At 36.2% G+C, this 15053-nt stretch overlaps 1 protein-coding gene across 9 annotated transcripts in view; it reads left to right on the top strand.

Annotated features, from left to right (window-relative positions):
• The window catches only part of ADGRV1 (adhesion G protein-coupled receptor V1), a 253862-nt gene that overhangs the window by 24780 nt on the left and 214029 nt on the right, over positions 1-15053 (top strand). For all 9 annotated transcript variants that reach the window (XR_012052990.1, XR_012052991.1, XM_072922272.1 and 6 more), the window contains 9 exons: positions 216-392; positions 1388-1611; positions 9397-9429; positions 10486-10612; positions 10701-10886; positions 11603-11783; positions 12326-12489; positions 13759-13882; positions 14261-14527. Coding sequence is in view for 7 of the 9 variants with exons in the window: in XM_072922272.1 (XP_072778373.1) it covers positions 216-392; positions 1388-1611; positions 9397-9429; positions 10486-10612; positions 10701-10886; positions 11603-11783; positions 12326-12489; positions 13759-13882; positions 14261-14527 (1483 nt within the window). In the remaining 2 variants the exon portion in view is untranslated. The remainder of the gene's footprint in view (positions 1-215; positions 393-1387; positions 1612-9396; positions 9430-10485; positions 10613-10700; positions 10887-11602; positions 11784-12325; positions 12490-13758; positions 13883-14260; positions 14528-15053) is intronic.

Here is a 15053-nt window from a genome sequence, read left to right as displayed (position 1 = left end):
GAGGTATACTGTTCTGCTGTGGAAGCTCAATACGATTCACTTAATTTCTTATAGAACTACTTATACATTTTTGTAGTAGAAATGTTGCTGGTAGGGGAAATTTATCCTGGAGATGTTCTGCTCTTTGCATATGACACTTATTTCAAGATATTAGAATAGTTCTTGCTTGGTACTCAGGCTTCTTATTTTTCAAATTTTTTACTTTTTTCTCACAGTTGGAAAAAGTTGAGCTGCTGAATAGAATTCCTCTTGTCCCACCCATAAGTCCTAGACTAGGTGAGATGCGAAATATTTCTTTGAGGATTACTCCAGATATTGCAAATGGAGAAATAGGCTTTACTAGCAATCTTCCAATTATTGTTTCTGAACCAGAAGAATTCCCTGCTACAGTGGTAAGTAAACATTTTTATATTGTCTCTTAGTATGGAAAAACTTATTTGAGAGAAAGCAAAGTTTGCTATATCCACTGTAACATTTGAAAATTAATGTGAGAAAAATCCTCCAAGTTGAAAATTAATGTGAGAAAAATCCTCCAAGTTTGATCTTATCTCAAATATTCTCCTGCTTTAAAAAACCAAAAAGGCAAAAAATTGCTAGCAAGATTAATGTGTTTGTCATCTGAAGAGTATAGTGAACTTTGCATTCTGTGTAAGAATCAGTTACGTCTTGTGCTCACATAGGGAAAAAGATGCTGCAGTTTAATTTCCTTCACCAGAAAGAAAGTACAAAGACACTATGTAGGGTAGGACTGATTTTTCTCCCTAATTTAATGGAAGTGTGTATTTTATATTTTACTTACATGTGATTATGTAGTTTGGCTTGCTGGGTCTGTTTTCTAATAAAGATGCTTTTCTGTGTTTCTCAAAAGCATTTTCAAAAGAATTGTCATCCATCTGAATGCTGTAGCCGCAGCTGGAGAAACTCTCTATAAAATATTTCTTCTGACATTTTCCCTTTTCCCCCCCTAGTTGTCTTAATTGAGATCTTTCTTCAAAGCCTGACTCAGAGAACTGGTTTTCATTCTCAGAATAAAACTGCTGATTTAAAACCTAGGTTGTCTTGATGAGGTGGACATTGGTTAAATCCATCACAGAAGGGTTTTTGTGTTTATGAGTACTAAGTGATTTGTCATGTTAATGGTCTGACACCTCCACTAAGTATATATAAACATATATGTCCAAATATATAATGGATAGATGATTAAAAATAAAAGATTCAGTATATATCTTCATGAATATAGCATCTTTGATTTCAGATCTTATACATAGGTGTGAGTAAAAAGCCCAAGGTGAGTATTTTGAGGCTCATATTCAAACAGTAATTTGCAAAGGGTTAATTGTTTTTGCATCTAGTTTTGCAAGTCACAGCAGACTCACATGCTTTACAGGTTTCCATTGCATTGCATCGAGATGGGACTGATGGTCAAGCAACTGTGTTTTGGAGTCTGAGACCCTCTGGTCCTAATAAACAGTCAGTAACACAGGATGATATAAGTCCTTTTAATGGCTCTGTTGTTTTCTTATCTGGACAAAGTGATACTGCAATCAACATTACTATTAAAGCTGATGATATACCTGAAATGAATGAAACCGTGTTACTAACTTTGGACAGGTATTGTACCCTAATCTTTATTCATATTGCTATATTCAATCTATATATAAAAAATTGGCACAATACTACTTATGAGGTTTTGCCTCCATTGTGTTGATAAATACCTGGAGGAATATTGGGCCCTTGATTCAGACTGTATATGAAATCTTCTTTGACTCGTGGTCAATGTAAGAAACCATATTGTGCTTATTATCTAATGACTTAGTTTTGTTTGTATTTTGATTTAGATAACGTATGCTGCTAAAAAAGTTCATTTAACTTCGATCTTTAATTGTAGCTCTTGATTATAACACTTGTTTTCAGAAAAAATAATTTTTAGTGAGATAATGGGGAAAGCTATAATGAATAGTAATGAAAGCAATATATAACTATGTTTTTCTCAGAAGAGGTTTATAGTCAGGATGTTGTTGCAGAATTAGATACTTCCATCACAACTGCTGGCTTCCAAAATAGGCCAGCGTGACTACTACCCCATGCCTGAGCTACAAAGGGAGCAATGATGTTTCTGAAGCATAGCATTGTGGTCTCCCTTCTGTGTGACATCAGGGTTGCAGGATAATTAAGGCTGTAAGAGGCCTCAGAAGATATTATCTGCATGTGAACACTACTCAGAATACTTGAATTATTTAATATCCAGGATCCTTTTGTTTTACTAGCAGGAGAATCTCACTTATTTCTTTAGTCCTGCTTCCAAAAATTCAGATGTATCTATAGTTTAGAAATACTATCACTTCTGCTAATAACTCATAATAATCTGAAGGGTATTTTTCCCTTTTATTTTTCTGAAAACATGCTAAGAGAGGTCTGCAATGTCTGCATTGAACATCTTCCGTGTATACAGTCCTTACCTTATGCAGAAGTAACCTTGCTGTACATAGGAAGGGCAGAATAACTCATGGGAACTTTTAACACCATATACTTGTGCAGATTACATACTAGCAAACCAGAAAGCAACTCCTTAAGCTGCTGCTGATCTTGTTTTTTGAGCATTGTTCAATGGTTCAACGCAGGAAAGATGCATTTTCAGTGCAGGGTTGGTCTGCTGCTGTAGAAGCTGGCTGGTGAATGCATCTAGTGCACAATGAATTATTTAATTCTAATCTTGGATACTAATGTCCCTATTGGACATGAAATGAGTACACAGAAGCTTGGCAAGTTCAGAAGAGAAAAAGAGAGTTTTATTCAAAAAACTGATATTTATAGAATTCCAAAGGTGATCGTGGATTGAAGGATGGAATTACCATCTCTCCAACCACGCTGGTCCAAAGATCAATCGGTCATTTCTCTCCACCCACAGAGAAATATGTAAACTATTCTATTTATACATTAAATTGCATGGGAACTCTGACTCTTAAATATGTAAACATTATCAGGAGGCTAAAGAAGTTTTATGAGAACTTTAAAACTTTCAATAGAACTATAAAATAAAACACTTTTAAAAATCAGGGCAACATACTCACCGTGTTGAAAAGATGGTCCTGTTGAAGACGAAAATAAATGGAGACTATTGCAAGCAGTTCTCTATTTTTCTTCCTGTAGATGAAACCAGTTTGCCTGAAAGTTCATTACAGTCTGTGGCACAAACAAAGAAACTACGATTAGAAATAATGATTGAAGTTGTGAAGAAGTTGTGTAAAGTGGCAAAAATGCTGAAGTGGAAGGATAGGTAAATAAGTACATAGACGAAGTGGGCAGCATGAAAGATTAAATTTTTAGTATTGGACAGCTCTACAGTATGTGTGACTATGGCTTTCTGCCACTTACTCTGACTAGTAATCCCATGCCTTGAAAATTGTGTCTGAAAGGGAATTGAGCTGGCAGCTGAACAAATGCAACCACTGTTCTGCTTTTGTTATGTGTGGTGGGAGTAGTAAAAAAAGTGCTGGTAAAAATTTTACCAGCAGTAAGCAGCTTTCCCACACTTGGCAAGGTCAGAGAGTGAAGTAAGGAATTGGTAGTCTGACCAGGAAAAAGCAAATAAGTAGTAGATAAAATCTGAACTTTTCTCTACACCTGTACAGTGTCCTTCAAGGCTATGAGTGAAATTTGGCAACTTTTGAGTATAAGCCAAGAATGCAACATCTGCAAAGATCATCCTTTCAATACTAGAGGTGACTCTTCAAAGCAGGGGTGAATGATACTGGCAGGGTGATGCGTGTAAGCATTTGGTATTGCCTCCTACATAGTTGTGTTTTCTAGATGAACAGAAGATTTCAGTTTCCAAGACTGGCAGCTAGCACCTCACAGCAGTAGTGAATTACCATGAAGACAAAGATGCACTCTGCTGTGGATGTGGTTGCATTGCTTGATAAACTGAAGCATAAGTCAGTAGAAAGATAGAGCATGTACCAACTTGATGAAACTATAGACGTAGAAATATGTCTATAAGCATTCTTTTTATTGCAATTAGTGACAGCAAAATAATATGGTAATTAGTTCTAACAAGGGTGCATTATAGATAACTCAGTGATCTTCTTAAGGCAGTTTATGTTTTAAATGGGCTTTGATTGTACCCATAATAACAAAAGAATTCTTCCAAGTAATTAAAATTAGTATTTTCCTTCCTTGCTCTGTGGCCGCCATGCATAGGCCCTGGGTATTAAAAATAATTATGAATGCTGTCCACAGAATGGAGGCCAATGTGTATCATAAAGAATATGCTTACCCAGAAGACAGTTGAGCTGTAAAGAAGCAAGATAATACTGTACCTGCTGAAGCTTCTTCATATTTTATTTCTTTAGGACTAGCTTCAGTTTGGATGCTTCCCCATATCTTAATAGGCCTGAATTTAATCTAAACATAAATAAAGCCAGAGATCTGTACCACTACAGACCTAAATCTGATTTTTTTTAAACTTTTGCACAAGAAATTTGGCTATTGGCAGTTGTCATGCCCCCAGTGCAGATACACAGCTATAAATTTGGCAACTGGCACAGCTGAAGTGCCAGGACCCTCATGGCACATGGATTGTGTTTGTTCTTTTAAATTAGTGGAGCTGAGAGTGAAAACCTCTGAACTTTAGGTTCTGGGAAAAACAATACACAAATTAATTTATTTTTATTTGGGGAAAATTAAAATCCAGGAACAGCTAAGTGTTTAAATAGTTTATGCTCAGAATCTTTTGGTAATGACTCCCATAAATTAAGATGCCAGAACAGATCCATGTACATGTATATATATATGTATCTAATGTATTTATATGACATATGTTCAATGAAGCAAAACTGATGTAATGTGGAAAATTTTGTAGTTCTAGTGATTTATGTGATGTGATACAGGCTGAGGTACTTAACACCTTCTTTGCCTCAGTCTTCAGTCACAGTAAAATCAATTATTCCCCTGAGCTGGTAGAAAAGATCAAAGAGCAGAACAGACCTCCTGAAATCTAGATGTAAGTAGTTAGTGATTAATGGAGCTATTTAGGCAATTAAATAAAACTTGTGATTACAAGTCTATGGAACTGGATAGAATCTGTCCTAGGATAATGAGGGAGCTGTTGTAAGAGCTCTCGAAGCTGCTCTCTATAATTTATCATCAGTCATGGCTAACTGAGGAGGTCACAGACAATTGGAGATTGGCCTGTGTGATGCTTGTTCACAAAGAGGGCTGGAAGGAGGTTCTGGGGAAAGACAGGCCAGTCAGCCTGACCTTGGTGCCTGGCAAGGTTATGGAACTGATCATCTTGAGTGGGGTCATATGACACCTATAGGATGGATGGCTGGGGCATCAGACCCAGCCAGCATGGGCTTAGGAGGGACAAGTCCTGCCTGATCAATCTGAACTCCTTTTATGATCAGCTGACATGCCTGCGGGACTGGGGCAAGGCTGTGCATGTTGTCTATCTGGACTTCAGCAAAGTTACTCTGTTCCACAGCATTTGCCTTGAAAAGCTGGCAGCCCATGGCTTGGATAGGTGAATGCTTCTGTGGGTTAAGAGCTGGCTGGATGGCCAGGCCCAGAGAAAGGTGGTGAGCAGTGCTGCATCCAGTTGACAGCCAGACGCTAGTGTGGTCCCCCAGGGATCAGTGTTGGGCCCAGAACTGTTTGATATCTTTATTGGTGATTTGATTGAGGGGATTTACCCTTAGTAAATTTGTGAATGACATGAAGTTATGTGGGATTGTTTATCTGCTGGAAGGTACGAGGGCTCTACAGAGGGACCTGGACAGGCTGGGTTGAATGGCTGACACCAATGACTTGAGGTTCAAAAAGACCATGTCTCAGATTCTCCACATGGGTCTCAATAACCTCATGCATAGCTACAGGCTGCAGAAGAGTGGCTGAAAAGTAGCCCACTTGAAGAGGACGTTTTTTTGAGACATCGGATAGAAGAGAAGGTTTTTTAGAGAAGTATGTTTTAAAGAGTAACAATTGTACAAATTCATGGTTGCCAAATTGCAGGGCCCAAAACTGAACCCAGCACTTAAGTCAAACCTATGTTTTGCATTTACACTTTAAAAAAAAATTATTTTCCAAATTCATTCAAGGCATTTTTGTGTTCAAGAGACTACTTAATGATAAAAAAGTTTGCATATCATGGAAGGCCCATTTAAGTCACTGCATACTATCTATGTGCCCTAACTCAGGGCATGAGAAAAGTTGTTTAATGGAGTTTGCAGTATTTTTCTGACTTGGGGATTTCCTGTGCTTAGTGCCTATTTCAAAACTATATCTTTCTTAAGTAATTTTTCATGAAGAAATATATGTGATGCTCTAAGAATTAAATCTTTCATTGTAAAATATTGGCTTTTACTTCAAGGCTTTGGCCAGATCTTGTTTTGATAGGGAAAAAGTTATTTGAAACTGGTAGTAGAATGTTTAGATGACTGTTACTGGACACCTATGGCTAGCTTTCATTACTTTTCAAAGTAGTAACACCATATATCTTCTGCTGTGAATAACATAAGTAAAAAAAGCCTCCAAAATCAAATAAATTGTGGATTAAACCTGGAGAGGAGGTGTTCTCTCTGATAGGAAACACTGTGGAATTTATAATGTGGCCACTCCTCCTTGAATACTATTCTTTAAAGCTAGGTCACTAATTAAGTCAGTAGATAATTCTGAAAAAAATTAAGTAGCGAACACAAATTGAGGCTATAAATTGAGTAACATTCCACAGGCAGTTTGAATGCATCTTTTCTGAGATACCTGAAAGAAGAGAAACATTTTAGAGAAGTGTGTTTTTCAGAGTCATGCTAATAAAAATTCACAATTACAATTTCTATTGCAAATTCACAGTTGCAATTCTATTTCCCACGGGCTTTTCAAAACATTCATTTTCTTCAGAATTATAGTTCTTTTTTAAAGTTACTAAATTCAAAAACACTTATCTTAATTTTTATTTCAGTAGTATTTATTTAATAACTGTTTTGTTATTTTAAACCCAGTCAAAAATGTTCTTTCTGTTATTTTATAGTACTATGTATTTTAAAACATTGAAAAAACATTTTGAAGCTTTTCTTTGTTGTCTTAATTTATCTATAGTTCTTGCTAAGTAATAATTAAGGCATTTTTAAAGAAAGAACTTCTGTGATGACCAGCCTTTCCAGATGAGATTTTTCATATGGGAAGTAGGGGCAGCCTTCAGTCCAGAGAAGAAGGTAAGGTTGTGGTGGTAGGGCAGGTCACTTCAGGGATAAACGCCAAGTTGGATGGCAGTCACTGGCATCAGGCACAGTTCTGTGATTGCCAGGCAGGTCCACAGCAAAAAGAAAAATCCAAGGCTGAGCCAGGAAGTCACTTGATGGATCCTGGTCCAGGGTTGATATGAAAATTTGTACATGAGTATCCCAGAATGTAGACACAAGGGATCCTGCTGTGTTCATTGCTCATTTAATGGCAGATCCAAGTTGGAAGCCTGTACCTCGTGGCTTCTAATCTTTTTTGCATAGGCTGTTTTATTATGGAATCACCAAATAAGCAAAATTAGAAGGAACCTATGAGGATCATCAAATCCAACTCCTGGGCCTGCATAGGATGCCCCTTGGTGTTGTGACTGCTACTCTGGGGAGCCTGTTCCAGTGCCCAGCCACCCTCTGCTGTTTTTGAATATTAACCAACATTTAATGTATTAGAGCAATGGTAGCAATCTGGCCAGGCATGCAGGAAAACAAGGTCAGATCCAGCAATCAGTCAGTCAGCCAAGTGACCCTAGTTTTGAAAACTTGGCTGGAGAAAAATCAAATATAATGGTGTTTTTAGCAGTAGATGGGCTGAATCAGATTGGTTGCTTTCTAACTTCCAAGTTCTTGAGATTCTGGTCCGATTCACACTGTGCCTGTTAAAAGATAGTAAGTATTGCCAGTCTTCTAAGTACTGTGAAAGTATACCTGGAGATACTCAAAGTACCTCCTCATGGTACCTTGGGACTGTTTAATTTCAGCTACCCCTTGGATTTTGTTAGAGCTGCCATTGTGCACTACAACATGATATGAGATTCTAGCAGTACTCCTCAGTTAATAGACTCTTTTTCGTCTGGGCTGCATTTGTATTCACACAGTCTGACTTCATGAAGGTGAAAGAGATGGTGTATTTGGCATGCCCTTTCACTCTTTGGTGATTGTGTCTTAACCACTTAAGCTTGTACATACATACCAAAAACCCCACTTGATATAATGGTTCATTTGTATTGTCTGCTGTGAAATACATTACCAACAGCTTGGTGATATAATTGGATTTTAGCATTAAGAGCAATATAATGAAAATTTAGCATAAATTTTAGCTGTGGAATTTTCACCTTGACTTTTTAAATGGTATTAATGCTTGATGATTTTGGAAAACTTGCACACATTTCTGAAGGAAAGGAGAATGTCTTCATATACAGTATTTATATGTAACTTCATTTGAAATAACTAAGAAAGTCCTATTAAATCAGATTTCCTGTTTGAAAGAATAAGACTGCAAATGTATTTGCTTTATTACTTCAGATTCTTATGTCTATTGAATTCTGAAGCTGAATTATTTTTGAATTTAAAACTTCACTTTATAAAATGCTTTGTTTATCTGTTTATACAATTTTAATGGTAGACCCATGTTTACTATTAACTATATTTTTATTTTGGGTTAAGATGATAATCTATACATACTTTCATGAAATTTCATACTTGTTCTTGCTGAATAATGTCCTTTCACCTGAATTGATGTGCTTATTTTCCTATTTCTATTTTTTCCTTGTTTTTTGGGAGTGTGGTGGTTGTCTTCTTTTTTTTTTTTTGTTGGTATTTTACTCTGATAATCTGATCAATCTAAAAATTCATCAGAAATAAAGTTTGATGTGATTTTTTGCTAGAATAGTCTTTGATATGTATGTGTTACAACTCCCAATGTATTTATCTGTTTTTATCATTACTGTGTCAGATTGATGAAATAACACATAATGGAGGCATGTTGATTGTATTTTTTTTTTTTCCGTGTGTGAAGTTTTTTTTTTGCTGGTGCAGTTGTGAGCAGGCACAGAAGTTGGCAGTAAAAGAACTCCTGGAGGAGGGCTGGACAGGGCATGCCGTAAATGGGCCTTGACATTCTGAATTGATCATGGGGTCATTTCTCACCAGTGAGGATTGTCCAATTGCTAGCATTTGTCAAGAGGAAAATGCCAAGGAAGGAGCTTCCCATAAAAGGAACATGGTTGTTTGGAAAGGGAAAAGAAAACTTTCTGGTGCTCTTGTTTTTATTGTTGTCTAAGACTGGTACTATTGAAATTCCAGAAACTAGCACTTTCATTCATTCCCCTATGCCTTTTCTTTCCCTCTATTCTTTTTTCCTTCTTTCTTTCTCTGTTAACAGGGTAGAGACAGAAAGGTTTGTCGTGTACTTTGGGTAAGTGCAGTGAACTGTTGTTTGTCTTCAATGAATCAATGCTTTGTTTTATGAGTGGCTAGATTGAACAGAATCTGTCAATAACTTCTTTTTCTCTCAGGAATCATGTCTTCTGCAACTCTTTGGACAATGCTTGGTTTCGCTTTGGTTTTTAATTTGATGGCATGGGTTTCTGGCTTGAAGCTTTATTTAGGATTTGTGAATGATGAAAGTTATTAATGCATGACTCAGTGTTTAATACCTGCACTTGATGCAATATAGATCCATTGTCTTAGATTGCCAGAAATACAATTTGTCCCACCTAAATGCCTGAGTGGACTAGAACTGTAGAGAAGTTTTCAGTTGAGCAGTTATCTTTTTTTTGCATGACCTCTGTTTAGTTTATGTTAACACAAATTTTTGTGTCTGCTGGCTTATTTTTATAATATGCAATAAACATGACATATTACCATTTAAAATAGATATTTCCTGTTTGTTCATTGAAATTTTCTTCCGCGAAAACAAGGAAGATGAATCTGAATTCATAAACCAGCATTTAATAAGCTATATCAAAGTCATCCATCTGAAGGTGCATTCTTTATGCATTTTTCAGCAATAGTTTTTCTTGCATTTTTGATGGAATGTACTTAAAACAATGTAATTGAAAGTTTGCATCTGAGGAAATAAATGCAAGAAATACGAGCTCTCTTTGTTTTGGATCATCCTTATGTTTTGATCCAAATATAAAGTAAAGCTAAATGTGATTTTAAAATTTTAGTATACAATTCTGTTTCTTTTTCTTTGTGTTGTGTGCATGTGTGACTAAAAAGCCTCAGAACTGTAAGTTGTAAAAAATAATCAAAAAGCAAAGGTATCTCAGGAACAAAGGCTGGGTTTTCTGCAAGTGAATGGAAAACTCTGGTGTATCTTTCCTAATTTGTTATATTCTGTTTAGGTAGTTCTTTTCATAATTTATTCATAAAATTAATCAGGATTCTGATGTCATTCTCATAGATATGTATTTAGTTACTAAAAGAACCAATACTCAAAAATTCATCACTTTTTTTTCTTTCCCAGGGTCAGTGTGGAAAATCACATACTGAAATATGGGTTTACTACTTGTGAAATCACTATTTTGGAAAATGATGATCCTGGAGGAGTGTTTGAATTTTCTCCCTCTTCCAGAGGTCCCTACAGTATCAAGGTAGCTATCTGAATAACTTTCCTTAATCGCTATGGAAAAGTGAATCTTAGCAAAGTGCAAGTAAAATGCTGAATTTCCTTTTTTACAGGAGGGAGATTCTGTAGAACTGCAGATTGTCCGCAGCAGAGGGAACCTTGTTAGGCAGTTTCTGCGGTACACTGTAGAACCAAGGGACAACAATGAGTTTTATGGAAGCACAGGAATTCTGGAATTTAAACCTGGTGAAAGAGAGATCATAATTACTCTTTTGACAAGGATGGATGGGATTCCAGAGGTACAAATAAAATTTTTCTATTCTCCAAATTGTGTTCACATCGTAACAGTCACTTATTAAAATACAGGAAAATATATGGTAGCAGAATGAGTATGTAATGCTTTTCTAGGGAATGTATTCCCAGTCTTCAAACCAGGGATGCCTGGATAACTAGAAGGTATATTTGGCATTAATAGGCCTCAGTGAATTTTTATTTTTTGTAAATTGAAACTTAATTTATTCATCTGAGCTTTTGGCATCCGTGACATTCTGTACTACGGAATACCACTGTTTAACTGAGGGCTGTACAATCAATCGCTTTCTTTTTGTCCCTTTTTTGGTAAATACCTGCTAACTGAACTCAGTGCTTCCCGGTCTACACTAATATTTGTTGTATAGATGCAAAGATGCAATACTTGTTTTAGTGTTCTATGGTGCATCTCTTGTGAGTGTTTTCTCAAGCCATATTTGAAATACAAAGTCACATTATATTAATAATGCAAGCTGACAATTTTTTTTTTTAAATTAGCTTAATGTCAGGGATTTAAAAATCTTTACTTTCACTGTTACAGATGACAAAGATATACAAAATCATTGTGCATGTAGAAAATGTGTGTAATTTTCTTTTGTTGAAATTGTCTCTTTCTGCTGTTGAAATTGCTGTCTGTTTGTTTTGTTGAAATTGTCTCTTTCTGCTCAATAAATCTTTTTATTCTGACTGAGTTTCCCTCTTCCAGCTGGATGAGGCATATGCTGTTGTGCTCAGTGGCTACAGTGAAATGTCAGGCAAGCTAGGGAATGCCACAAGGGTAAATATAACCATTTTGAAGAACGATGATCCACATGGTGTCATTCAGTTTCTACCTGATGAACTATCAGTAACAATAAAGGAAAGTAAAGGAGAAATCATCTACACTGGTAATTCTTTTTATAAGAGTACCTGCTTTCTCTGCTGTCTGCTCCTACTTTTCCCTTTTTCACCTTTGTTGGACAATGTCCGACTCAGGAGTTTCCAGGGGAGTACGGTGTGATGAGCAGTGGAGATTAGTGCAGAGGAGGATGGGCCTAGAAGTCCATTAGAGATCAATCCAGCTAAAATATAGCTAGAGAATATTACAGGAGGGACAGAGAATTTATGTACTTACAAGGTACAGCCTGGTGATAGCAGCTTTGCTTTGTGAGCATTAAGTGCTAAGCAGGAGAAGAATGAGCTAAATTTTCAGAGATGTGAGTTCAATTTAACTATCTCTAGTGTATCAGCAGACACACTAACTGTATCTTAACTGCTGTAATGGTCTATTATTATGTGACTTTTTGTGTAGGGCACTCGCATATTAGTTTTGAAGGAAGTGGATTTACTTATTGTTTCCTTTTTCTTTGTTTCAGCTTTGCTGACCTTTTTCATTTTGAGTTGTGCTTTTCTGGAAATGCACACTGACTGTACATGTTTACTTTTGTAGCCTCTTACAGACTTGTAAGAAAACAAGGAAACTATGGCAATGTTAGTGTGTCCTGGATTGTTGACCCAGTATGTACCAATGACATCTATCCAGAACAAGGGACTATCTTCTTTGATAATCTGGAGTTTTCAAAAAATATCACAATTTACTCTTTACCAGATGAGGTAATAATATTTGCAGTATTTTTGTGTAAATATGTGGAGCAAAGAGGAAGCGCTAAAACATTGAAACTTAAGAAGCAGCTCTGTTTTTTAAGAAACTGATAATTTTTTTTTGAGAAAAATCAAAATACTTGGATAAAAGTGAATTTACTTAAGCAAATCATAAGAAAATTTTAGACATTGTGCATATCTGTAAACAAAAAAGTTAGAATTTCTCAGTAGTCATGTGGTTAAATGATAATAAGTAAACCACTTGTTTTTATAGCAAGAATCCTAATCTTATCTTTTTAATGATGATGTATTTGAAGTAAGATAAGAAAGAATGACAATAATTGGTAATGAAGTGTCAGAATCCGCGGTATTGATGATTCCGAGATTGTAGAAAGTCTCTGTCTTTCTGCCCCGTTGCCAAAGAAGAAGCTATAATTCGTCTGTGCTGTTTTCAAGGTTGTTTATTCTTGCTTATCTCGAACATGTTCTGCTGCCCTGCCGCAGGTCTGTCCTGCAGGGCAGCGTGCGGGGCTCTGCCCCCAGTGGGATGGTACAAACATTATATACCAGAAACTACGTGTACTATATTTACAATAATGTGCCAATATCTATCATCTACGTTGAACAGTGTGTCCCCAGCCTAAACCAATAGAAAAATGCCAACACTACAGTGAAACATGGAGGGCATGAAGAAGGAGGAAAAGGACAAGACACACCCAATTTCCTCCATTTTGTCCCCTCTGAACCCCTAATCTAGAAACCTAAAATTTTACTTTTGCACCCGTGCCATACTTAATTATTACTCACATCAAACACTCAGAGCTTGTAATTCTTCCTGTAAGATTGAAAACTCTTTTCCATGGACAGAGATCAGAGACAGTGCCTCTCGGGGCTCCCTACAGGGGGGTTCCTGACCCCTGCCAGGGTCCCAGACCTGCCAGGGAAGCCAGAGGGAAGTTCTGGATTCCCACAATAAAGGAATCAATAAATAAATATAGCTGTAAAAATAAGTTACATCAGCATCAGGAAACTGCAAGATAACTTTTGGATCATCTGTATAATAGTAAAAATGAGGGTATTTATTTACAAAGATTTCTGATTGATGATTATATTTGTGTGAGTGTATGAACTGTCATTTTTCTTCTCTCATAACACACTTATGAATCAAGAAATAAACAAAAACATGCAGGAACCCTGTTTTATTAACCTCCTCAGCTGTTCATTTTAATTTCTTCATTGTTTCATATGCAACAAATTAATTTTGAATACTTTGTCATTCAGATACCTGAAGAGATGGAAGTATTCATAATCAGATTATTCAATGCCACTGGTGGAGCAAGACTGGGCAATATTACTAGTGCATTTTTACAAATTACAAGGAATGATGATCCCATTTATTTTGCAGGTTAGATATTACTGGTTTTAAATTTGGAATTCATATTCTACCCCATACAGATTTTATTGAAAGAGCAGGTTATTAAAAAATTTTAATCCTAGTGGAGCTTTTCTTTGGTTTTGTTGTATTGCATTTTCCTTTTTTTTTTTTTTTTTGTACTTAAGAATTTTCTCTCATTTTATGTCATTATTCTTGTGGATGGCTCTTGGATTGGTTAGATGGCTAAGGACAACAATATTCTCTTCTACCTGCAAGTATTTCTCATCCAGAGCTACATGTACCTTCTCTTTCCCTGAGGTGAAGAATCCTCTTACAGGGGATTAGATGAGCAAGCTGCATGCAGGAAGCTAAGGCTTGAACTTGAATTTGTTACTTGTCTGTTTTCAGAACCTCTGACAGTGAGCATTACAGAAGGGAATGCTGCAAACTTTACAGTCCTAAGGAATGGATCTGCTGATACTGTTGTTGCTGTTCAGTATATTACTGTTAATGGAGATGCGACAGCTGAAGAGGGAGACTTTGTTCCAAGTGAAAAGGAGAGTTTCATTCTGTTTGATGTCGGAGAAAGAGAGCAGACCTTATCTGTGTGTGTTAATGATGATGATACCCCTGAAACTGATGAAGTATTTTATATCTTCCTTTTGAATTCAACAGGTAAAAGCAATGTTTTCATGTACATTTAGTAATCCTTTTCTTTTTTCTCTATTTTTTACCATCTTGCTCTTATCATAAAGCAATGTATAAATGCCAGTCATTATATTAATAAGATTTGCATCAACATTTCTATAAAATTTCTGTATAGTGTGATTGGATTTTGATCTTGAATTGCTTAATTGGAAACAAAAATTAATATATAGCTGAAACTGTCCTGCAAAAATAACTTGAGCTGAAATCTCTTTCCAAATGCTCCAAATTAGATGGGGTTTTGACTCAATAAGAAAATACAGGTTAAATATAAGAAATAGGTAATTTTCTCAATTATCTGACTATAATGTAGTTCGTGTGTTTCCCAAGGCCAGCTAGAATTCACTCTGATACTCAGCTCTCTTAGAGAACACTGGCTTCATGGAAATTATTGGACAAAGCCATACTTCTCCCTTCTTAAATTTTCTCTTTAGTGCTCTCTTTCTACTTTACTAACTTTGTTCAGGATCTGCTGGTATCTTCTTTTACCACTCTA

Source organism: Taeniopygia guttata, chromosome Z (genome assembly GCF_048771995.1).
Source record: "Taeniopygia guttata chromosome Z, bTaeGut7.mat, whole genome shotgun sequence".
Taxonomy (NCBI): domain Eukaryota; kingdom Metazoa; phylum Chordata; class Aves; order Passeriformes; family Estrildidae; genus Taeniopygia; species Taeniopygia guttata.
Note: the sequence above shows the minus strand (reverse complement) of the source record. Positions and strands in the feature narration are given on the sequence as shown.